At 60.6% G+C, this 25055-nt stretch overlaps 3 protein-coding genes across 3 annotated transcripts; 2 read left to right on the plus strand and 1 right to left on the minus strand.

Annotated features, from left to right (window-relative positions):
• Positions 1-32: 32 nt before the first annotated feature.
• VOLCADRAFT_104207 (uncharacterized protein) lies at positions 33-12822 on the plus strand (the record flags this gene model as incomplete). Its single annotated transcript, XM_002949090.1, has 23 exons — positions 33-134; positions 210-377; positions 529-622; positions 1047-1150; positions 1478-1683; positions 1925-2012; positions 2234-2353; positions 2641-2796; positions 3292-3464; positions 3723-3908; positions 4253-4537; positions 5202-5349; positions 5881-5931; positions 7151-8270; positions 8605-8631; positions 8750-9132; positions 9887-10087; positions 10492-10650; positions 10887-10916; positions 10985-11196; positions 11513-11771; positions 12221-12277; positions 12628-12822. 23 exons carry the CDS (start codon positions 33-35, stop codon positions 12820-12822), a joined length of 4524 nt encoding a protein of 1507 aa, XP_002949136.1.
• Positions 12823-14141: 1319 nt separating this feature from the next.
• On the minus strand, positions 14142-15183 carry VOLCADRAFT_89546 (uncharacterized protein; the record flags this gene model as incomplete). The annotated part of the gene is made up of 4 exons (XM_002949222.1): positions 14142-14193; positions 14489-14674; positions 14900-14946; positions 15115-15183. 4 exons carry the CDS (start codon positions 15181-15183, stop codon positions 14142-14144), a joined length of 354 nt encoding a protein of 117 aa, XP_002949268.1.
• Positions 15184-15907: 724 nt separating this feature from the next.
• Positions 15908-24413, plus strand: VOLCADRAFT_104208 (uncharacterized protein; the record flags this gene model as incomplete). Its single annotated transcript, XM_002949091.1, has 12 exons — positions 15908-16410; positions 16594-16722; positions 17066-17201; positions 17723-17874; positions 18429-18630; positions 18965-19233; positions 19513-19720; positions 20207-20541; positions 20860-21222; positions 21420-21719; positions 22167-23865; positions 24289-24413. Exons 1-12 carry the CDS (start codon positions 16186-16188, stop codon positions 24411-24413), a joined length of 4143 nt encoding a protein of 1380 aa, XP_002949137.1. The 5' UTR covers positions 15908-16185.
• Positions 24414-25055: the final 642 nt, after the last annotated feature.

Raw genomic sequence — 25055 nt, forward strand, 5'->3', positions numbered from 1 at the left:
TTGCAAGCGCTATGTCGACGGTTGACCTGAAAATGGGGCCCATTTCCGCTGCTCCCCTGTTAATACTGACAGTGGTTTGTCTCAGCTCACTAGCAGCCCGCGGTTTCGACGTCAGGCGTCACCTAGGCACGAAGGTAAGGCATGCTGCGCACTTCGGTAATAGTCCTATCTCCTAAAACCCAGCATTCAGTCCGCTCCATTGCCTGCAGACTCGCTACGCCTTTCGCCTGGCAGTTTCTAGCTCGCCTTCCGTCTACAAAGCACCGGATCCGGAGGGTTACGACCCGGTGCATCTCTATCTGCTGGCCCGCCATGGCACCCGGTGGCCCACTGGCGACCGCATGCGGCAAATCAACAGCCTTGAGGCGCTGTTTGCGGTGAGACGCAGCCCGTGGGCCCGGGCGGGAATACCGCTAACCATGCTGCTCCCCCGTGAACGAGTGGACGTCTCAGCCAGTGATGCAAGCCGCCCGGCAAGTCGAATGACATCCCCCTTCACCATCACCGCTGGACCCCCCGTCCCCTCAGGATGCCCGCAACACCGCCGACCACCCGTGGATCCGCAACTGGACGGCGCCCTTCTCCAATGTGGCTCTGATGGGCGGCGAGCTGCACCCCACTGGTGTGGCGGCAGTGGCGGCGTAGGCGGGAAGGGGTGAAGGCTCTGGGAAGGGAAAAACAACGAAAGGGATGGATGAGTGGGAACTGGTTTGCGTGACGGCGTGGCGGCTCGCCAGGGAGGCGGAATGTGACAGCAGCGATATCTTGACAGTCTCACGGCCGCACAACACAAAGTCCGTAACAGCGAAGATCAGCGGGGGATCACGACCTCATACATCAGGGGTTTGGACTGAGACATCTGACTCCTTTCCCAGCGTGCGCAGGACCTGCTTCGAGCTAATTCTTGGGTTGAACCCTTTGCCCTCCCGCCTCATGTGACTCCCTGTGGGGCTCCGGGCCCTAACTCCCTTCCTCTATCCAGCTGCGTCTTGCCCGCTCACTGTCAGAACTTCTTCACAGCCTCCCTCCTCCCCTCCCCCGGGCAGGGGCGGACGAGCTTTGGAACCTGGCCTATCGGTTGCGGAAGCGCTTCCCCTCCCTCTCTAGCCAGGACTACCTCCCCAAGCGGTTTCCTGTGGTGTCCACGCAGGTGTGTGTGTGTGGGGTAAGGGGGGAAGGGAAGGGGTGGGGGGAAGAGGAGGGGTGGGGGGAAGAGCGGGTCGGAAGTCTCCTCTCTCTGTGAGAGAGAGGATATGGGGACATGAGGGGCGAGCTGTCTGGGACGGCATGTGTGCCGTACCATGCGCGCTCACCATAGCTGGTGTTGTCACTTACCAGTACGGCATGGCTGTATACGTCCGAAGTAACATATCGGGGCTTCATGCATCGTCCATCGTGTCTGCCTGCCGTACCAGCTGGTCCATTTCCCCCTTCTCACCTTCCCCCGGCGGGTCGATTACCCACCCGTCCCCTTCAGGTTGCCCGTACGGCAGCTAGCGCCAGCGCCTTCACGTCCGGATTCTTCCCCGGCGTGGGGACCAAGGACCTCGCGGACGACTCGCGCGACGTCAACCCCGAGCCGCCTCGGGCGCCGGCGGATGCAAATGCGGTGCGGAGCGGCGGCGAGGTGATGAATAGCGACCCGGCGGGTCAGCCGCGGCGAGTGGCCCTGCAGGGAGGCAGGTGAGCGCACGTTCATTCCCATGAATCCCTGTTGCGCCTGTAGTCGTTTGTACGTGCCTGTGTACATGAGATGGCTACGGTGATCCCCACGACTTTTGCCCAAATCCTCCTCTGCAGCTCCCGTCGGCAGGTCTTGCTCCCTGGAAATCTTCCCGGGCAGTATTCCCCCTCTCCCTGCCTCCGTGGGATCCCTTAACTCTTGGCCCCCGTACCTCCCTTCCCCCCTCCCCGCTGTGGGCAGGTTGAAGTCCCCGCTGGTGGCGGCCGCTGCTCTCCACGAGGAGCTGGATGAGACATTGCGGGACTCGCCCAAGATCCGAAGACCCCAGGTGGGCCTTACGGTGCCGTTTGACACAGCCTCCCGTCATATGAGATATCGTTGTGGGGTGTGTGTGAGCAGAAGGAAAACCTGGGAGCCCTTTCGGGAGGAGGAGGAGGGTGAGGAAGAGAAGTCGTTTCCGGTGCGGTTCAGGGTCCTTTTCCATTCTCAAGACCGCGGCAGAACCCCCTGACTCCGCTCCGACACCCCGCACCCTGGCCCCGGGCCCAGGCGGTGGCCATCAGCATGGCCCCCAAGGACGCCGACCCGCTACTGCGCTTCTTCGAGGTCTGTCCCGCGTACGCCCAGCATGACGAGTTCACGGAGAAGTGGATCGGCCCCTGGATGCAGGTGGGTGACCCCCTAACATGGCAAGAGGAGGTCTAAGGAGCCGGGCTGCGGCACCGGAACACGTTCACTGGGCCTGTAGCCCTGCGCCGCCGCGCAGCACCCGGAGCATTAAGCCAATATCGCATTCCAGGTTTTTGCCATAACTCAGGTCAAAATTTAAATTTCTTTTCCCACTTGGCCCGTGTTGAGTTTTCATATTGCATATCCAGTCATCTTTCTGATTTCTGGCCTCGTTATCCATGAACCAGGCGGCAATTGGATTTTTTTCTCCCTCGCCTCGTCCCCAGGGCAATTGGTCCCGCCTGGTGCCCATCCTGGAGCAGCGTCTGGATCTGCCTCGTGACATGAGCCCATGCGAAGTGGAGGCGCTGTGGCAGCTCTGCCTGCTCGAGGCGGGGCTGTACGACATAACCAACCAGGCGTGTAGCCTGTTTGAGCCGGAGGTGGGTGATGAGGCTGAGGGGGGATGTGGTGCTTGTTAGGAGTACTGTTAGCGAGGGGTCCCGGCTGGCAGCAGTGCGGCAAGTGGGAGAGGGAGGGGAGTCAGAGGGGCTGACAGATCCGTACAAGCTACGGACGGGAAAAGTACGGACAGATAGACAGACTGACTGTCAGATGGGCATGTGAACGGGCAAGAAATTGCTTAGCTTGGTCAGAGGGCATCCAGGACAGGAAGTAGGGAGCCGGAGGCGGCATTGCAAGAGAGAGGAGGCTTGTGCGGTTTAGTACAGGTCATGCTGGCTTGATGTCATCGGGCGAAGTGAGTCGGGGTCGGGGCCGTCAGGGCAGCTCGCTTACAGGCTGTTGGGGGGAGGAGGGGAGATAAGGGCCTGCCATCAGGGCCTGCCCGCTCCATCCCGCCGCCACCTCCTCCACACGACCATGACAATAACAATGACGTTGCACGCCCCCCCGCCCCTCCTGGCCGTATTGATCAGGAGGTGATGATGCTCGAGTGGGTGGACGACATCCACCTTTTGGAGACGCAAAGCTACGGAGCGACCATCAACTACGAAATAGCGGCACCGCTGCTGCACGACGCGACGGAGGCGCTCAAGGCGGCGGCGGCGGCGGCCCACACGCCGGACGGCGCGATGGCGCCCGTGGCTAGGTGAGGGCGCTGACAGCATTCGTCGCTGTTTTCTGATCTCTGTGTATGAAGTAACTCTTGTTGCATCTGCTCATTGCCTCGCTGTGCTTTGCTCCGGTTCGCACCTCCAAAATCCGAGGGGCACCGAGGGAGCACGCCACCACTTTCCTCCCTAGGACACTGCCACCGCCAACCACCACCGGCACTCCCTCCACACACACACACACACACACACACGTATACAGACATACACACCCGCACACATGGCTTCACACGCAGGTTCCTGTTTGCGCACTGCGAGACGCTGGTTCCTCTGGCTAGCTTGCTGGGGCTGTTCCGGCCCCCTGTCCCGCCGCCCCCTGGCGCCACCTCGGCGCAGCTGGCGGCCTCCGTGTCCCCCGCAGCCGCTCAGCGGCACCTGCGGAGGCTGGACACCCTGGAGGACCTGCACATGATGGCGACCGGGTACGTGACCCGGGGAGGGGGGTTGGGGGGAGGGGGGGTTGGTGTTTAGAGAGGGGGGAATCGCCAGGAGGGTAAGCCGCCGCACATACACACACATACAAGTTTCCCTCGTCGCGGCTCAAGACAGGACTCACAACCCACGTCACGTCACGCAAACCTCCAGGTATAACCCAAACATTAACCAAATAACCTGCACGTGAAACAGATAGACAGGTAGGCAGATAGATAGACAGACAGACAAACAGACGCCCTGTCCCGTCCCCCGTTGCCCCGTACACTCTTGCCCTGGCAGCAGCTTCACTCGTTCGTGGTTCGTCTTTCCCCCGTTGCCACCGGTTGTACAGGCTGCAGCACCTGAATGCCATTGGGCGGCGGGGCCCCGGCTCGGGATCTCCAGGAAGCGGCGGAGGCGGAGGCCGCAGTCCCGGTAGCATGGCCAGTGAAGATTCCCACGTGTGCTACAAGGGCCGTCCTCCCCCCCCCACTGACTGGGTGGAGCCCCCCGAGGGCTGGTACCCCATGTTCACCTGCGACGATTACCGCATGTTCAAGGGCGCCCGCATCGCGCCCTTCGGAGCCAACATGGCGCTGGTGCTATACCGGAGGAGGGAGGGCGATGGAGCTCCCAGGTGACTGGGGTGTGTGGTGGTGGGGGTGTTGACGAAATGGTTTACGTTGGTGTGCCTGGCAACTGGAGTTGCAAGGTGTGTGTAGGTGTGTGGGTGCGCGTGGGGGAGGGGAACAACCGGCTGTGAGGGCGCCGGGAAATAAGTTAAGAAGTTCAAGCTGAGAACTTATCGTGAGTAGTGAAAATTTCATGATCAAAGGTTTTTGAAGAGACGGAGGACTGTTTTCCTGGAAGTCGTTACAGCGAACAGGACTGACGAGTGCATGTGTACGGCGTTAGGGAGGTTGCGCGCCCGGGGTCCCTGGGTGGGAGGTGCATCCAGGGGGGTGCGGCTGTGAGTGCTCGCCTGGCTTGTGTGGGGACTGCCGCGCCATCTGAGGGCGGCAAAGGGTGTGCGCCGAGACGTCGACAAGGGGGCGAAGCCGCCACGGAAACGGGATTTAACATGTTTTTAGGGTCATGGAGAGTCCCGGGTGTTCGGAACCTCGCCACTAAAAGGTGGTGAAGTATGATTGGTGGCGAGTTGTGCCTTCCCTGGACGCCGGATTGTGCTTCCAAGGGTACCACCACTGAAATCCCACCAGCTTGCAACTGACGTCGGACCCCGCCGGGCGCCTCCATCCGCCCGTACGTCCCCGCACCCTCCCCTCATTCCCCCACCCCAGAGGCCGGCCCAAGCACCTGGTACGGCTGCTGTACAACGAGCAGGTGCTGCCAGTGCCTGGCTGCAGCAGCGCCGCGAGTGGTCGTGGGGGCGAGGGGTCGGACGAGTCATTGGATTGCGACTTGGAGGAGTTCCTGCAGCTGGTCAAGGTGCGGGAAAGGACCAGTGGGGCAGAACAGAGCCCTAGTGGTGTGTGTTGGGAAGTTGGCCTAAGGAGGCGAAGAAAGGACAGGTAGTTGAGGTGTGTGGGATATGCCGACGGTGGGGGTGGCGCTCAGGTCCGACCTTGCGTGCTTACAGCGGAAAGTACGGTAGGGAGGGGATGCACGGCAGGCAGGTCATGGGTACTCAGTGGATAGCGTGGGAGGTCTGCTGGGGTCGGGAAGCTCCTTCGCGATGTGATGTGATGTGCATAGGGGATGGGTTGCCGCTGACGGTGAATTTGTTGGTGACATGGGGCATTGTGGGCGGTGAGGTTATGATGATCTCCGCTTTAACTGCGCCCGCTGCGGTATCTCAAACCCCCGAGGATTGTTTTGGGGCCTAGGGCCGGGGTGCTGGTGGCAGCAAAATCTCTTCCCTTCTTGCATCTGGCTTGGGGAGGGCCCTGCATGCCTATGGCGTCGCTGCTGCGTTGTTACTTGGTCCCGCACGGCGCCTTCTTGTGTCCTTGCTTGCAGGACAAGACTGATCCGAATGCTCTGGAGCGGTTATGTGGCAGTGAAGGGGAGGTGGTGCTGGGGAGCGGCGGCGCGGCCAAAATGTACGAGGGAGCGACAGGGCTTGGGGGCCTTGAGACGCGGGACTCAGCGGCGGCTAGCTGATGAGGCCAGACCAGATGCTGAAATCCAGACACGTGGATAAATGGAAAGAGAAGAATTTAAGATTTGGGTATCCTGCTTGGGTACTCATGCTCTAATGGGTCCGGGGTTTCGAAATGTACGACTTCTGTGGTGAGGACTTGGACTACGGCGGGGGACGGGTAGCAAATTGCTTCATCAAATATTTGCTTATTTCCAAAGGTGAAGTAACCGCGATGTTGGCTGACGGTCATTGAGAAAGGTAACAAAAGTTTTATTTGAACGGCTGACTTGACTTCTCAGAGGGTTGCAATATGGGAAATCAGCGCAGATTGAGTTGGTGGAGCAGAAAGAAGCGCCAAATTGGTGCAGGGATGCGATATGTCACGGAGCCATGTGATTGTTGATGCGGGATGATGTTCGAGCCGTGAACCTTATGGCGCACTTATGTGCTTTCGGTGTCTTGCATACATTTTAAATGGCGTCGTTCTTATGCTTTACAATATCTAAAGCTTCGCACTGCATATTGAATTCTCGCCACAGGGAAGGCAGTTCTTGTTACACGGGCGAAAAATGGCATGGCCACAGGGCTTGAGCATCGCATGAAAACAGCTGATAGCTGAGGCTGTGTTGGAGTCTGTGTCAATGTAGGAGCATCCACACATTTTCTCCATGGCACTGCCAAGTTTTCGACTTGACCTAGTTATTGATCTATTGAGCAGCTCCCCCACGTCTGAACTAAGATAAAGTGGCGGTGGGCTGTGTTGCTTCCGTATTAGTCGGTGGTCGCAACGGGAGGTGTAAACTGAGCGCACAACAATACCTTTCTCATCGGTTTGATGGCCAACATATTCAACACAACGGCGTTGCCATGGAGAGCGATTGTAAATGCCTTTCAGGTGACGGTTCAGCCGCATGACTGTCGTCCGTCTGCTTGCGTAACGGTTGTTGCTATCCTGTCGCGATACCTGTTTCCAAGTGCATCCTGGAATGAAATGTCGAACCCTTGTTCGCTTAAGTTATTGCGGTTTTGGATATGCTAGCTGCTTTCTTGTCGCACGGCTCCCCACTTACTTCATCTTTATGTTACCACCATCCACCAATCCACCCTTCCCACTCCTTCGCTCACCGAAACGTTTGTATCGCACAGGAGAACCTCGCACGGCGGGTTGAGCGTGATTTGGCTCAGCAAACCACCTTGGCCACGCTGGACCTGCGACCGAAATGTCGCAACGGCGAGCAGCAACAGGAGTTCGGTCAACCTCAGCGCCTAGCTTCAGACACCGGCTCTTCCTGTCCGCATTGCTCCGCGGCCTCCAACTCGGACGCCCTGGCGGGAGTCCCTAGAGGCCTGTGCCAGGGCTCTGCACGGGGCCCGCGTCAGGGCAAAGGCACGCAGCCCTCCGCTGTTGCAACCACAGCAGCGCCGGCTGTCGATATACATCTACCTTCCTGTGCTCACCCCACCAGCGCAGGGGATGGGAGAGCCGCCGCTGGTGTTGCAGGCGCTGTGCCTGCGGTCGCAGAAGCGCTTACAGCCCACGCGTTCTCCCGCCTTGCCGAGGCTGCAGCCCCGGGTCCCAGCCCCGACGGAGTGCTATCTCCCGTATCGCCGCCATCCTCCCGCCGCAGCTCCCTCTCCAACTTGGCCGCGCTGCCCGGCACCCAAGATGTCACCTTGCATAACGGTGTCGGCCTAGCTTGCAAGTCCTCCTCGGATGTGGAGGCCGCTCCTTGTGCTGCAGCAGCTGCTGCGGCTACCGCAGCTACCTCCTCTGCTCCGGTGAGGTCGGGCTCCAGCACCAGCCTGTCCACCGGCAGTAGCCATGACCAGCGCGAGCAGCAGGCATTTCCCCAGGCTCCGGCACAGGGTAAGGGCCTCCGGGTGGAGCCAGCGGCGACGGTGGCAGGCGCTGCTGGAGGGGAATGGTTGCTCGCAGATCAAAGGGCAGCGGACAATGCAGGGGAGCCACGGTTGCAGCTGCCGGCTCAGGACGTGGGATTGTGCTCTATGGGCCTGCAGCTACCGCACCGGCGGCCAGCAACGCTACGTCTCCGCTGCATCGTTCGCGACCCTGTAACCGGCTCCATGTTGGCGACCGCACGGGGCCATGTGGATGATGCGAGCTTGCCGCTGTGCCGCCCGCGGGCCCGGCACATGGCAGCGGCGGCTGCCGGCGAGGGCACCTGCGCCCAGCCCGGTCACCTGCTGTTTGTGGAGGAGGCAGTGCTGGGCCGCGGCGCCTTCGGCTTCGTAACGCTGGTGACTGGTGAGCGGCTTCTGTTTGGGGCTATGCACCGCACAGAGCAGCTGCGCGTGAGCGATGGAATTGATGGGGACCAGGATGAGGGAGCATTTAGTATAGGCACTCAGCTAGAACTCGGATGGTTGCATGAGGAGGACTCTCCCAAGGGATGTGGGTACTGGATGGAGATCGCCGGCGGCTGGAGCAGGTCGAATGGGTTGGTTAGCACTCGGTAGCGCCGGAGGCTGAAGCGGGCTGCTGGAGTGGGGTGGGCGGTTATCCGTTTCAATGCACCCACGCCGTGAGCCCGGCAATGTCACCAGGTACCGCTGCCCTGCCCTGACTCTTCCCAACGCAGTCCTCTGTTCCAGTCCTGGATCCACGCGTCAGTTCTATAGCCCCGCTCTGCTGGGGTGCGGGCTTCACCACGCCGGATGATCCACTTGCCGCCCTTTCTTACTCATGCCTCCCTACACCCATGCCACCCACCCTCCCCTCCTCAGACGCGGTCACGGAGCGTTCCTACGCCCTAAAACGCCTGCGCCGCTCAGCCATCAGCCCCAAGCATGTGATGCAGGAGCAGCAGGCCCTGCGTCTGTTGATGACGGAGCAGCAGCTTGCCGCATCGAGAGCCGCCGCGGAAGTTGCTGATGGTGGCCAGCAGCAGCAGCAGGAGAAGGAAAACCTGCCGCGAGGCCGCGGCGTCTGCAGCCGTTGTGGAGGCATCACAGGACCGCATGCGTCCGGTGATGAGGGTGCTGCAGCACGCTATGGTTTGCATGTGTGCGCGGGATCCGCTGGCTCCTTAACGTCGTCGGCGTCGGGGTCGTCCGCTACAGCTGGGGCGCAGCGGACCGGGAGCGCTCGCTGCGCTGCTGCCGCGGTCGTGGGCAGCGGCCAGTCGCAGAGGCCGTGTCAGTGTCGCTTCTGCACGTCTGCTGCGGCAGCGGCGGGGCGTGGTCGTAACCAGGCGGGAAATGGTGATGCCGCTGTGCAGACGATGGGCGCAGCTCGTACAGCGTGGTTGGCTAAGCAGCAGGCGCGCGGTTGGCCGGGTCTGTCGCCTCCTCAGCAGCAAAGGCAACAGCAGCAGCTGCTGCAGCAGCAAAATCAACAGACACACCAGCAGCAGCTGCAGGAGCTACGCCGTTGCTGGTGCAGACGGCGGCGGGGCCCATCATTCTGCGTTCGACAGCTGGGGACATTCCAGGTATCCGCGTCTGTGTGAAAGATTTGAGTGCCAGGGGTGGCGGGGCTTGTGGGGTTTTGTAAGGCACGAAGTGGGCAGACGTTTGTGTCATGCGGCTGTGCGAGTCGGAGGGGTTGGAAATGGCTGTCGAATGCTTGTTTCAGCCGCCGAGGTTTAGGATTCAGGATTTTTAGCTTCCAGGCTTTGGGTTGAGGCGCACGGGAGCACAGCGGGCTATAAGATTCGAGGTCGTTGTTCATGAAGCCATTTTGGCGGCAAGATGCTGGGGATGCATGCCGTGAATGTGTAGTCGCATGTGGGAAGACCAGCCTGCTGTAGAGCCTCATCCACACCACCGCCTAGGTGGAAATGGCAGGAGGTGTTGCGGCCAGTGATCTGAGCCTGTGTGTGCGTCGTGTGTGCGTCGTGTTTCCTATGCTTCCCTCGACAGGACGAGCAGTACCTATATCTGTTGATGGAGCTTTGCTCGGGAGGTGATTTGGACCGCCTGGTACGGACCATGGCTCGCAAGACACTGGTGCCCCGCAGCAGCTGGCTGGCGCAGGTGGTGGGGGGCCCGGCGGTGGCGTGGCGGGGGTTGCCCGAGGCGGCTGCCAGGTTCTACGCGGCGGGTATCCTGCTGGCGCTGGAGGTGGGCGAGAGGGCGAGAGGGGGCCGGCTGTGGGCATGCATGGGGGCATGTGTGCCTGTACCTATGCCTGAATGCATGTACGGCAGATTTGGACAACACGAAGTCAATGTGCATGTGCCTTTGAGGCGCAGGGCCTAACTCTGTCAGTGGCCAGGTTGCGGCGCTGGCGTTGCATGCCATGCCTTGGGCGCGCTGGGATGCCGGACCCCTAGAAAGCACTTCCCAGCACATTCCCACTTTGCAGCTGGTCATGCGTGGAAAAGCTCCCCTTGCAAAACACACACGCGTACCGCAGACACTTTCCTTTCATCACCCGAACTCCCCCCCCCCATAACTAAGAAGTTGAAGCCGAGCCCAGCCCAGCCAACCTCACGTCTCCCCGCCGTATTCCCGATCACCGGCAGGAGCTGCACTCGCATTTCATCGTGTATCGCGATTTGAAGCCTGGAAACGTGCTCATCGACGACAGCGGCTATCCCCGACTGGCGGATTTCGGCATGGCCAAGGTCCTGAATGGACCCACGGGTCGCGCCACGTCTGCTTGCGGCACCCTGGACTACATGGTGAGAGATCCTGCCGTCGGGATACGGACCCACATACTTTGCTGGAGAGCTACTCCCTGGAAAGCGCAGCGTGCACTGTGCCGCTAGCTCAAGGCGAGGAAAATCAGAGACTGGTGCATTTGCCTAATGGTTACTCTGATCCGGGGGTTGCCGCGGCTCCCGGGTAGCTGCCTGCCATGCTTCTCCCTTGGTTGCCCTGCTGCCTCTGTGTGTCTATGACCGTATCCGTGTCGCAGCTGCACCTGCACCTGACCTGGACAAGGAATGTGCGTGTTCCTACCGCCAGTTCGGGTACTCCATGCTCGCCCCTCATCGGTTCCATCCCGCCCTGTAGGCTCCCGAGATCGTCAAGCTGGAGTGCGAGCAGCTGGCCAAGGAGGGCAAGGCGCAGGTGCTGGAGGACTTGGTGGAGTCGCGTGCTCTGCGACGGGTTGGGCCGGCGGGAGGGGCGGCGGCGGGCGGCGGCGGCCGCAATGGGGAGGCAGGGCCCGGCCGGCGGCGACGCGAAGACAGCGGTCAGGGCGCGTACGGTCTTGGCGTGGATTGGTGAGCAATTTGCAGCTCAGATTGGGGGATTCTGCGTCCCGTGACTTGTCTATTTGGGGAAGCAGGGCATATGACCCATTGCTGCGCCGATCAGGCGATAAGCAGCAGCATATGAGCATGCTGCAACAGCTGAAGGCGGGGGTTGGGAGTTGCACGATTGGAGAATCGCTGACGAGAGCGCAGCTTGCTTTGGCCCCGGCCATGACGCCTCCCCCCCCCGTTGTTGCTGCGGTATGAAGCACGCAGGAACCTTGTGCGATAACACTGTGCATCCCGTGTGACGCCCCTTTGGCCCACCCCGCTTTTCCCAATCCAGGTGGTCGTACGGTGCCGTATTGTACGTACTGTTGACGGGCTGCAAGCCCTTTTGCCCGCCTGAGGCTGAGGCGGCGGGGGAGGACCCGACCCGCGTCTTGGTCCGCATCATCAATCCCTGGTACGAGGTGCCCCTGCCCGTGTACCTCAGCCCGCATGCCAAGGACTTGCTGCGGCGGTTGCTGGTGCGGCAACCCAAGTGGCGCCTGGGCTGCGGGGGCGGGGGCGCGGAAGAAATTCGGGCGCATCCCTTCTTCGCGGTAAGGACATGTGCAGGGCTCGTGTCGCCTTTCCTCGTGGCTACAAGCGTGATGGGTGGGCGCAGACCTGTGGGTGAGGAGGAGGAGGCGGAGGGCGTCGAGCTCTGTGTAACGTGTTCTTAAATATGTGTCTAGGTACCTAGCTCCAGGTACCTGGCTTCATGGAATTACCGTGCGGCCGTCTTGCGATTGAATGCCCTTTTGCGCCATCTTGGCACTTCCCAGAGCCCGCTGGTGGCTCCAGGTGGGCTCCTTCCAGGCTGCATCCTGCCAGCGCCTGCCGCGTCTGCTTGCAACAGCAGTAGCAGCAGCAGCCAGCCGCAGGGAAGCAGTAGCCAGGCATTAATGCCACCAGCAAGTTCGACACGCGACATGCCTTTCCGCTTGCGGGTGGGTTCTCCCGTCGGTTTCCTTCCAAGACCCTGCGTCCCCTGCGTTGTTCGCCGCAGGGCTTCGACTGGGACGCCTACGAGGAGCGCAAGATGGCGCCACCCTACCCCATCCAGGTGCGGTCAGGGGATGGGATGGAATGGGGTGGGATGAGATGGGATGGGGTCGGGTAGGCCGTCTACTTGCGAGCGCGGCGTGCGCTTCCGGTGACTTTGTGGCCACGTTCCTAAATCGGGACCATGTACCCCGGCCCTCAGCCCTGCTGGCCGCAATACGGATTGCATCGGGAGCTGCCACAGCGAGGTCATCTAGGGGACCCGTAAGCCGTAACCCAGGCCCCGTCGCCAAGGCTTTGCCCGAGCATGTTCTCGCGTCTGCGCCACCTACCTGATTGACGAATTGGCCGACTAGCTGACCGACGGAGTGAAATGAGTGGTTGAGGCGCCTATTGTTTGGTGGGTCGCAGGCGGTGTCGCTGCCGCACGAACAGGAAGCCGAGTCGGTGGCATGCTTTTTCGGCTTTTACGGCAGCTCTGTGCCGGAACAGGTGCCCAAGCCTGCGGCACCGGGGAAACCGCAGCAACAGCCGCAACAGCAGGTGCAGGCGCCACACCGCCCACATCCTCAGCAGCCACCGACCAACTGGCTGCAGGACTTTTAAGGAACACCACATTTTCCCCGCAGCGTGGTAATGGTTATAGTAAGGTTGTTTCCAAATTTCGCGCATCCCCACCTCACGCCGACTTTCGGGTCGTGCCTTTGGCACCGCGCGTGTCCTGCGGGCATTATTGCCTTCGACCTCATTTGGATGCCTGTGGCAACTGGGGTATGGGACTGCATGAGAGTGCGTGGTGTGGTGGGCCTGTGCATTCCGCGGGTCCGCTGCCGCGGGTGATGCGGCGCTATTAATGCCCAGCTCATTCGCCTGCGTGTCGTGCTAAGGCTTCATGAGGAGGTTGTCTTTGGAGAATTGACCGTAGCGCATCATCGCATACATGCGGCGGAGGCATTGGCGAACGAATGGATGAGGGGATATCCAAAGACCAAACGTAACGAGTCGGCCGTCCTCGTGTCCCTCTTTCTTGCGTGATTAGCATCATTTTGGCTATTTTGGTTTTCTATAGCAGTTTTAATAGTCGGTATCAGTTTTGCAGTTGCTTGGTTTCGAAGAATTCTTTCTTTTGTGTTTGACCGGACTAACTAACACTCGAGATGTGGCAAAGAAAATCTTAGACCGCCTGAAACACCGCGGGGCGTTGGGACGGGTAATCCACATCTACCCCTGGCTATGTACCTTTTTGAGTTTTTCATGCTTTTCGCCGTGGAAATGTACGTGATGTTCGGGGCCATCCCGTCGCCTCCGTGTCTGGTCCGTCGGAGGTTCTGTCCCTTTCAGCTGCACTTTGAAGGGTAACCCTGGTGGGAAAGACGGCATGACATCGACAATGTCCGAACCCCGTTGAAGGTTTGACGGTAGTTAGGCGGCGGATCCATGGCTGCTGCTTATGGGGCCATGGTCCTCTTGACATTTAGCCTACTTGGAGTTGTGTTTCGCACCACACTGCTTACGTGTGTTTCACGGGCTGTTGCTCTTTATATGCTGGTAACTTGTGCGCCTTGACCATGTCCCTGGCTGCTCTGACGGACTGCCTGCTGGGGAGCGCCGCTGCCAGGAATGTGCTGTAGTTGTGCGGCGGGTTGTGAAGTTCCATATCGTTTGCTAGGCGGCGGCAGGAAGGCACGGCGAGCTTGCTCGCAAAGCCGTGTTGAATGCCTTGCTCGCAGCCCGTTAAATCGAGGATATTAGCGTTCGTGGGGATTCTTTCAAATGCACTTAGTAGCAAACTGCAGCAGGGACTGAAGGTGGCTTGCTTAGGCTGCTTAGGGTTCCACTTAGGAGAGTGCGGCTCTGTGGCTTAAGATGCGGTAAGGGCCGGGTCATGCATCCTCATGCTAGAATCGGACCAAGCCAGCTCAGCACTAGGCGGAGTAGGCATCAGATGCAGGTGCTGATGCAAGCTTGTTACAGGTGCTGTGGGACATGCAGAGCGTTGTGTAGGAAGATGTGCGGCTTTAGTTGTCAGTACACGGTGCTGTAGTCCGTCGTCCTGGAATGGCGGCATGGTGTTTAGTTCAGTGCATCGATCGGCACGCCCGCCTTGTTGTTGGGGTGCAAAAAAAGGTACGTAGGTGTGTAGGTTGGTGGGCTTAGTGGGTTAGCTGCTGTGCGGGGGGAAGGCAATGATGGAAAGTGATTGACGGTATGCGCGACGTCGCCATGCCGTATATGACACGTCATGCAGGATGCGGAAGTATTGTTGGCGAACCTGTGGTTGCATGAGGCGTCTCGTGGGCGGGGAGCTACCTCTGGGTAGCGCCAACCTGGCGACACGTTTCGGCCCGTCAACAATCTGTTGTGATTGTTGTCGAAGCTTCCTTGAGTACAACTGGATCGGGTGTGTTTGGACCAACCGGGCCTTGGGCTCACATGAATCTCATTGTGTTGGTCAACGCTGCGGTGCCAGGATGGGTAGGGACTGGGTTTTGCGGATGCAAGCCCTCCCTGCGCCATGACAGTGTTGGCTTTCTTTCTCCCTTAATAACCTTTCTAAACGTCCCCTCCGCGGATCTCGGGCAGCCAGGGCGTTGTCTTGACTTGCTAGCAATGGACAATCGTTTGGTAATGGCCCTCTTTTCTGTTTCGTGTCTTTATTTTTTTCTGCATGCTGCTCGTGCACCCGACGGCCTTGCCCTTGCACGGCCTGGCCTGACGGCGGCGGAGCATCTGCAAGCATGTCCATGATCATCGAATGGGTTGTGTCAGGTTGTGTTTAATGGTTTTGATGGGATTTGCCCAAGGGCTGTCGCCCGTATTGTTGCTAATCACGTGCGGTAGGAATCTGTTTGGACAGGTTGCTTAAACGGGTGTAGGGTGTTGTCGGCTGCGGCTCACCTGCGTCCCGTATGTGAGTGTCATGCAGCTGGTTGACATCTCCAAAGGCCCGTGCGGTCGCCCGCTCATAGTTGATTGCTTGGTGCTGCTTTTGCTCTTGCGGCGTGTGCATTTTCTCGTTGCCTTGGGTGTCAGCGATTGCGGTTGAGCTTGCTTACCACACAGCTGAATTGCATGGCACAGGGTCGGTTGAGCCGGGGGTTTCTTGGCCCCTGTTGCTTGACCCTTACTTGGCGGAGCTGTACGGAGGAGCTGTACGGCTGGGAGTTTCCCCAATAGGATTAAGCGTGCCAGATTGGGCTTGTTGTGGCAGTCGTGATTAGGAGGCAGCATCCCTAAGGCAGGGATGAGGTGGCTCCGACGTTTGAGCTTTGGTTGGTCCGTTAAAAACTCCGGGTTTCGGGGTCACTAGGACCGTTTGCTCGACGGAAACATCGCTTGCTCCAAGATAAAAAACGTGGATGATGAAGGACGGGAAAGGCAAGCGCCTGGTGTCTTAGCCGCTGCCGCGAAAGGGCTTTGTACTAGTACGCCCCAGGGATCAGGAATGGATGCCTAGGCGGGACCTGCTTGTCTGCCTGCCCGCCCTTTTGTCATCGGGGAAAAGTTTGGCAAAGCGATCCTCTGACGCCACCGCGATGATAGGTCCAGGCTTGTCTGGGTGGCGCAAGCACGCCAGCCGTACGTACTTTACCCAATGTTCGCCATGTACGGATACTGAACACTATTACTCCGTACTCCTACCATTTTGCAGAAGCAAATTGCGTGCATAGCCTAGACATGACATGAGAAGATGACCTAGGAACCTTAGCTACTTTTATTACATAGGGTCCAGATGGGCCGAACCATCTGCAAGTTGCCATCGACTTGACCATCCCTTGTACTCTATTGTAGTCATCAAACGGCTTTTTTCACCCTACTGAGTTGACAATAAGCTTCGTATGTTACGAAACAAGGATCGAGCTGTCGGCCCTTGCTGCTCCTATCTGCCTTCATCGGAACGCTCAATTCTGCTGGTTACCTATTCACCTATGTCAAGACATCTAACATGAATTAGCCCGTGTTGCTAATATGGCGGAATCAGAGGAACAAGACTACCACTTTTACGGGACGCCCCTGGAGGACGAGCAAGAGGGCAGGGCTAGCGCATACCGTAGGCCCGTGAAGGATCCAGCTCAGATACGTACACTGCCGATCTGGAAGCAGGAGGCGACTGACGAGCAAGGACGGAAGCGTTTCCATGGCGCTTTTACGGGTGGCTTCAGCGCCGGCTATTACAATAGCGTCGGGAGCTCGGTAGGCATGTCGTTCACGTAGGGTACCTGCCTGGGAGCAAAAACACATTCGGTACCCCACTGTTGCTGATGTGGACAGACGCTGGCGTAGCCCACCGTAGGTACTATAGCACTTTGACGCTCCTTGATGCGATCGTCCTCCTGGCGCTTGCCTCTCCTCGCCCCCCTCTACCTGTTACCCCAGGAGGGCTTCCAGCCCGCCTCCTTCAAGAGTTCACGCAGCTCCCGACAGGCGGTAGTACAGCAGAGCGTGGACGACTTCCTAGACGAGGATGAACGGGAGGCGCGCAGTCGAACTGTCCTGACGGTTAAGGTACGATGTCGTAGATGTCCTGGCTTGTATCGTACATGAGGGGTGCTGACTCGGGTGGAGTAGGCCACTGGACCATGCTGTGAACGTGCCAGTTGTACACATACTCGATGAACTCAAGCAGCTTTCTGGCCCACTGCATCACGGCCCGAAGCTACATAGAATTAACGTCTGCAGGACATGTGGTGCCACCTTGGTTCTTGTCATAGGCTTATCTTCGTAGTCAGACGACTGCCCCTGGCATCACACGCCTGGGAGCCCATAAACCCTGGCGACGCTACCACGTCGTCTCCCCACCCGTACTGAACTTACCGCCCTACCTTTGCGCCATGTTTCCACACGACAGAATGACTACGACACGTTTGGAACCGTTGCCGCCGACACCGCGCGCTCCGCCGCGCAGCGGGAGGCCCAGCAGCGCCCCTCGCTCATCCCCGGGCCCATCATTGAGGAGCTGGTGGTGCCGGTGGCCAGCGGAGTGGGTGAGAGGGGCCGACAGCCCGTGAGTGTGGTGGACGTTATGAGTGCTGCTATGATTCTGTAAAGGGGGACTGGGGCCCCTTGCGACCCGGGGCCTCTACGCCATTCTGAGCACGCATGACAGGGTGGTATTTGGTATCGTACGTTTTCGGAAGGCGGTGGGGTTGCTGGCTTGCAGGGGTGTTAGGGTTGTAGCACGTGTGTGCCGCACCGATTGAGTGAGCGGGGTGGGGTCTTTGAACCAATCCCCTACCCTAGCACCTGCCCAGGCTTCCCTACGCCAGGCCGTCTTTTCGTTCCCTGGGCAGCCCGCGTGTGTTTGTCTCTGGCAAGAGGGGCCATGTTGTGCTCTTCCCAGCCATCTGCATTACCAGGTGCTGACGCGCCATCCTGCCGCTACTCCCTGCTGCTTTCACCTTCCTTCGCCCGCTCGCACTTTTGGATGATGCCCCATATATTCCCCCCGCCTGGGTGGACTCCATGTCGCTTGTGTTGCTCCCCCTCTAACCCGCGTACTTGGCAGGCATGCGGCTGCTGCAGAAGCTGGGTTGGCGGCCCGGTAAGGGTGTGGGTACCGCGGCGCCCAGCCGGCAGGCGGAAGAGGCCGGCAGCAAGTGGGGCAGTGTGGCGGGAGTGAGTCTGGAGAACACGCCGCTCTACGTACTGGAGCCCAAGGTGAGGTACTGGGGTAGTGCTCTGGGGCTTTATATGAGGAGCCACTGACCCAGGTGGAGGTTCGGCCGGGAGAGGTTCAGGGGGAGCGGGACCGGCTGGGCCGGGGTTCTTAGTAACCACACTGCTGGGACTCAAAAAGGGGGACGTTAAGGCGGCAGCCGCAGCAGTACAGGTTTGGTGAGTACTTCGCGGCAGCTGCTGGTGCTGGGAGTTGCGCTTGTACGTGCGTGGGGCTCAGGAAAAGGGGTTTCCTTCAGGCGTGAGGCTCAGCACGGGGGTGTCCTGCAGGCATTTGTTCACTTGGGATCTGGATGTCGAATCCGACGAACAGACGGGATTGCCGTTTGGAGTACGGCCATCAGCGGCCATCACCCGGCCATTTCGATTGATTGACGAATACCGAGTCCGGATGTAAAGCCTCACCACCACCCTGGATGCGGGAATAGGGGCTGGCCCCCTTAAGCCCTTTTAGTCCACCCACTCCATGCTTCCAGCTGCACTCTCGTACGGACGGACGTGTATGTCATACTTTCCTGTCTCCTTCCGCTTTGCAGGCGGACCTTCACGGCCTGGGCTATGACCCCTTCGAAGGTGCGGAGGAGTTCCGACAGGCGGCCAAGAGGCGGAAAGTGGCGGAGCGGGGCAGCGCGGGCGGCGGGGCGCCGGGGGAGGGCGCTGCGGGTGGTGCTTCCAACACGGACCGGGGGACTGGCGGATCTGCAGCGCAGCGGCGCGGCCGCATCGCCTTTGGAACTGGTGCGCCACCCTCCTGCCTCTCCTTTCACACTCCTCCTTGCGGCATAGAGAATGTCCACCAAGCATTCGCAGCCATCCTCACCACCCGTTCTTGAGTACTTACACGTACATATGAATGACGGACCGTCGAGTTTGCAGCTGCATAGCTGCACACACTCGCTGTGATGACGGTGATGGCAATGTCGTAATGGGCGTCGCCACTTTCATGCACCTCCTCAGTCCAACACCCTCGTAACTCGCGGGTTGGGGCCGTGCACGTCTGGCCCTCGTCCGGATGCAGCGGTGGCTCTGATCCTCTCTCCCCTTCCCGCGTCTCCCTTGCTTCCGACTCCAGGAGTGCTGGAGGATACGGATACCTTTGGTTACTTGGAGGATTACGTAGAGGAGGTGTACGATGAACCACAGCAGCGGCTGCCGGGAGGTTCCGGAGATGGGAGGCAGGGACCCAGAGGTCTAACAGGTGCCGCAGTTGGGGCCCTGGGCAGCAGCGCCCACGACGGCGGCGGGGGTGTAGCTCGTCACTGGGAGCAGTTAGCACTGTCGTACGAGGTGGTTTCGGAGGGCGAGTCCGACGACGACGGCCGTGGGGGCCCCGCGCGGTGGGTGAGAGCTCCCGGGGTTGGAGGATGTGTTTCACGGCTGTGCAGCTAGTCGTTGATCGCTTGTACGCCTGGGGGTCCATGTCCACTGGCGCTGATGCAAATATAGGAGCTGTCCGGCTCACCGGAGGACAGGACATCTCGAACATAGCACAAGGTCGAGCGTGTTGGGTTCTTTTGAACGGCCTTTACCCGCTGCTGTGTTCTTCGTAGCCCCGGCCGGCGGCGTCAACCGCTGCTACTGGAATCAGGCGGGAAGGGAGCGCCACCACCGCTGCTGCAGGCCCGCGGGCACGGCCGCGCGCCCGACAGCCTCATCCCCGGTTTCCGGCCCAGTCGCTCCTCCTCCGCGTGCGGTGTGGTGGTGCCTGAGTACTTCCTGGCGCCCGAGGTGCCCCCGGACTTCAGCGGGCGGCACGTGTTCCCGGCGGGGCTGCGGGCGGGTTATCTGCGGGCGGCCTTCACCTCTGCTTTACCGGCTGCAGGAGCAGGTACGCCGGCGAGGGTTAGTTCCGTCTTGAAGGTGAGAGTGAAGGTGAAGGTGCGCAGGACGAGATGTTGGGGAAGGGAACGTGGTACGGCGGAGTGGATGGGGCGAATATGACGTGAGGGTGAGGTGGGGGTAGGCGGGGGTAGGCAGGCAGCCAGCGGCAGAGTGCAGCGGGTAGAGAGCTGAGAGACAAGGTCGCAAAAAATGCGTGCTGATGCTCCAACGCGGCGGCTGGAGGGCAGAAGCAGAGGAGAGAGGGTTCCAATCCGCCTAAGGCATGGCCGCCGTGCAGGAGCGAGTCAGTTTCGTCTGCCTGCCGCTTAGCCCCCACGCGGGTGACTATGCGTAGTTCTCACCACGCTTACTGCTTCACGCGGTCGCAGCGCCCTCGCTCCGCCCCAGACGGGCGCTCTCTGCGGGCTACTGGCGCTGCTGTCCCTGTTACAACACGCATGGGCCACAACTCCTCTCGTCTTGCGTGGTGCAGGGTCCGCCGCGTCGCAGTCCGCCATCACGGCAACCTGCGCTGTCGGCGGTCCTCCTCCTCCGCCGCCGCCGCCCGAAGTACCTCCGCCCACGGACCCGGGTCTGCGGCGGGAGATTGAGGTGTTGGCAGCTATGGTGGCCCGGAGCGGCTCCGCTCTGGAACAGATTGCCCGCAAGCAAGCAGCCGCCGCAGCAGCAGGGGGTGCGGGAGCAGGGGTCATTAGCGGCGGCGATGGTGCGAAAGGGGCGGTGGAGGGCGGCGGACGCACAAAGTACAGCTTTTTCCTGACTGGGGAGGGCTTGCAGTACTACCTGTGGCGCCTACACAAGATACAGGTGGGGGGAGCCGGGCGGCGATTGGTGTATCGATGTGTTGCTGCTGTAGAATGCTGGATATTGTACACCTGACATTGAGTCCACGTGAGGAGTATTGCCGGGTCGCCCATATTGGCAGTGCAGAAGTAACCTTCTGGATTTTAGTACGACCATCCGCTGGCGTCTCTTAAAGCTTGGATGCTTTGCAGGATGGACATCAGCAGTTTGTGCTTTTGCCACTACGCACGCGTTTTCCCTGTCTGCTTGGGCAGCTGCACTCGGTATCACTTGCAGGTGCTTCCCCCCCAACACACAACCTTGCGCGTGCTGGTCCTGCAGACGGCACTAGCAGCAGTTAATGCCGGACCGCAGCCGCATCGAGCTACGCCTGCTGCTGCTGCCGCCGCTGTTCCGCCGTCCGAGGCTGGTCCCGCCAACGCGGCCATCGCCGCTGGGTCCGCAGCCCAACGGCCGGCCGGCGGGAGACCCGAGCCCCTGACGGTGGAGCAGCGCATGGCGATGCTGGGAGAGCAACCGCTGCCTGCCACAGCGGCGGGGACGTCGGTGACGGCAGCGGCAGCCGGCGGCGGCGCTCCTACAGCAGCGGCGGCGGCGGCGCCGTCCCGCCCACAAGTGGCCGAGGCGGACCGACAGCACCTGCAAGCGCTCCTCAGCAGCAACTTTGTACGCGGGGAGATACAGGTAACCCAATGCGGGAGGCGCTTACTGATCCTTAAATGAATAGCGATATTGTAACTGATGCTTTCTAGGCGTGTAGATTGGTGGCATCCAGCCACACTGCGGCAGTGGCGCAGGTCACAAACCTCTTTCCGCGCCCTTCCCGCATCCGTCAGAAGCGTTCTTGTCCGTCTACCTTCTCGCTTCTTCCCTTCCCCCAGGATCTATCTACCGACTCCGCGCCGCAGACCGTCCCGGCTGAAGCCGCCGCGGCGTTCTTGTCCCGCTTCACCACCGGGTCCTCCTCCGAAACCGCCGTACTGCAACCTGACGGTGCCGGTGGGCTTCAGCAACAGAAGGCCGGCAAGGACGGTGACGGTGGTGGCAAACAAGCCCAAGTGGTCTCAACGGCGCCCCGAGAGGAGCCACTTCGCAGCGTGGAGGAGTGGCGCCCGGAGCCCCTGGTGTGTAAGCGCTTCAACGTGCCTGACCCGTACAAGGGAAAACCGCCGCCATTGCAGGTGTGCGTGGGTGGCTGGGCCTGGGTGAAATTAAAATTCGGGTATGGGGCCGGGGTCGGGCGGCTGCATGTCCTGTTGGCTGGATTGAGGGCTCGCCGAGCACCTGCGGCGGTCACGGACTCTCCTCAGCGTCAGGGGAGCCGCCTTTATGGTAGGTGCCAGTCACAGGTGTGGCTCACAGAGGCTGGTTCAACTGGATCGATTTGCCAGCTGCTCTTGTAATCGTAAACAGAGCAGCGACATGCCTGCCTTTCACGAATCGCTCATGCCATGCTGAACGCTGCCCATCCCGTCACACTACGCACATCATCAGCATTGGGTCAGACTGGGCGTATCGTCGTGTGCTCTTACCGGGCACTCACACTGCACTTTCCCAGGTTGCTCCCGCATTACATCGTGCGGTTGTCTGATTCCTCGCCGCTCCACACCTCACCACCAATGCCGCAGGCACCCCGCTTCCGAACCGACCTGCTGGCCCTCCCAGAGACCAGCAACCTTACCCTCACCACCACCACCACCGTTTCCACCTCAATAACAATCGCCGCTGCTGCGATCACCACAGCGCCGGGGCCCTCTCAACTGCTAACGTCACCAACAGCAGCAGTGCAGCCGCTGTCGCTACCACCACCGCCGCCGTTGCCAGCAGGCCCGACCAGCGGACTATCAGCAGGTGTGGCGGCAGGTCCGGCAGCGGCCTATGCCACGGCGCCACCGCCTGGGCTCAGCCACACCTTACCGCAAGGGCCGTTGCCAGGGCCTCCACCGCTGCCCAGGGCAGCGCAGTCTTTGCTGCCGGCGGTGGCTACTACGTCGGCGTCGTTGATACCCCCAACGGCTGGGCAACGACCTCCGGAGGCCGGCGGGCACTCAGCAGTCGATGCAGCCAGCGCCTTCCTTTCAGCGTTTGGGCAGAGCCTCTTTCCACCTGCAGCCGGCGGCAGCGGCGGGGGTTCTGCTGACAACATGGTGCCGCCGCTGCCCTTGCCGCCACCGCCGCCACTGCCCTTTCCCTCGTCTGCCGCCGCGCAGCCAGGCTTTGGCCTGCATCCGCAATCCCCGTCATCATCCTTGCAGGTGCTGCCGGCTCCAACAGCTCCCGCATCCAGAATTCCTGGGGTGCCACAGCAAGATGCGGCCGTCCGTCAGGTGGCGCAGCAGCAACAGCCTCCACCAGTGCTGCAGGACGATGACCTTATAACGATGCCGCTGGACAAGCCCCTGGACCTGTTCGCTGCTATTTTTGAGGCTGAGTCTGAGGAGGAAGACGAAGAGGAGGAGGGCCAAGGGCAGGAGAAGGAGGCAGGCGCAGGGAAGCATGCAGGGGGCCGGACAGGCGACGAGGTCGCTGAAGGGGGCCCCGTTGGTGTTCCAGCGGCCGCTATTGCAAGCGGAGGCGGCACCACAGTCGGTCCCGCCAAGTCGCTTGCGGAGGCGCTGATGCGGGCTCAGGAGGTATCTGCCAAGCGCGCGCAGGAGGCGAGGGAGAGCAGGCAGGCGGAGGCGTTGCAGGAGCAGCTGCTGGCGGGTGCCGCACCAACGGCGACCAGCGGAGGCGCCGCTGCTGCCGCCGCCGCGGGAGGGGCCGTAATGGCCCCAGGCGGCATCCTGGGTCCCGTGGACCCCGAGGTGCAGGACCGCATTCGGACCGCGCTGAGCTTCTTCCAGAGTCACTACCGAAGCAAGAAGGATCGGAGCAAGGACCGCAAGCGGAAGAAGGAAAAGAAGAAGCAGAAGGATAAGGACAAGGGGAAGGAGAAGGAAAAAAAGGGCAAGAAGGAGAGGAAGCGCAGGGGCAAGGACCGGGATCGGGACCTCGAAGGGTATGAGGACCGTGACAGTAAGGAGCGGCACAAGAAGCGGCGGTCGAAGAAGGGCAAGAAGGAGAAAGAGGAGAAGGATAGAGGGGAAGGAAGGGGCTCTAAAAGGCGGCGGAGCAAGCGGGATGAGGATAGGGATGGCGATGGGGACGTGCGCAGGAAAGAGTGGCGGGGTAAACAGCGGGAGGCAGCGGAGGAGACCGATGAGGACTGGGAGCGCGAGCGGAAGCGGAGCCGCCGCAGCCGTCAACGCAGCCGCAGCTTCGATGATGACGAGATATCAGTTCCCGTCCGCCAGCCTGGTGGCCATGGGAGGCCCAGGGGCGCTGGTGAGCAGCTAGGCGGTCCGTCGGCCCCTGCGGGCCTGGGCGGCTGCGCTGCGGAAGTTATGGCAATGGACCGGCACCTGCGCCAGGGCAAGGGTTATGGTCCGGGGCCCGCTGTGCCGAGCAGTAGTGATACGGGCAGCGGCAGCAGCAGCGAGGACGGCGAAGACAGTAGAAGTAGCAGCAGTGGCAGCAGCAGCAGCGAGAGCGAGAGCCAGTAACGGTGTGGTAGGATGTGATCGGAGTCGCATGGCTGGGGGGAAAGAGCTGTCTGCGGTGGCTGACACCCTAGGGCGGCGCAACAACACACTGCACGCTCCTCGCATAAACAGGAACGAGCTACTGGAAGAGCATGTCGCTATGTCGTTGTACATTTTTGCTTGCCCATCCTCGCTGGATTCATACTTCAATTCCTGGCTTCTGGAGATGGTGCGAACCGGGAGTGGGCAGGAGGGATCTCAGACGGGGTGTTGAGGGTCTCGATTACGGGTCTCATGTTCCGAGACGGCTTAGACTGCGGCCCTCTTCGTAAGGGACTGGGGCGCAGCTAGAATGCAGCAATTAGGTATATGTACATACGGACGTGCACACGTGGCAACCCTACGCTACAGGGCTTTGCGGTTGCCACTGAACATCACCGCAGGTTTGGCAGTTCAGCGCTCTCCAATGATGCTGCATATGTTGGTGCAGTGCTCCTCAGATAGCTTTTCCAGCCATGGCAACGACCCGGCTGTGTGTTCCGGGCGGCCGAAGAGCCGCCCACTTTATTCCGACGTGCACGGTTGTTTAAGACCGGATGTCCGGCACTGTAGGACATTTCAGCAGCGATGCAATTCGCGAGTTGAAGGGTAAGCGGGTGGGGAAAGATGGAGCCAGATGTACGCCCCATACCTCCCGCTTAACTTCCGCCTACTTCAGCAACTCCATACAGATTGGCGCACCGCATGCACGTCATGCCACTTCACATACCCCAAGGTGTCCCGACCGTCAGTGCCTTACATAAACCAGGTAACGACAAAGAGAGTGAATAGCCATCCTTACGCCATCCTGCCATCGCAGAAGGCCGGGCGGTCCTGCCTTTCCTGTTGCCACGGGCCACGACCACATGCGTCCACAGAATCTGACCATGCAAAACTCCCAGAAGCCATGCCTCCTATGCAGTAGGCCATTCTAGCGTATCCGAAGAGCCCCAG

Source organism: Volvox carteri, assembly GCF_000143455.1.
Source record: "Volvox carteri f. nagariensis unplaced genomic scaffold VOLCAscaffold_13, whole genome shotgun sequence".
In the NCBI taxonomy this organism is placed as follows: Eukaryota; Viridiplantae; Chlorophyta; class Chlorophyceae; order Chlamydomonadales; family Volvocaceae; genus Volvox; species Volvox carteri.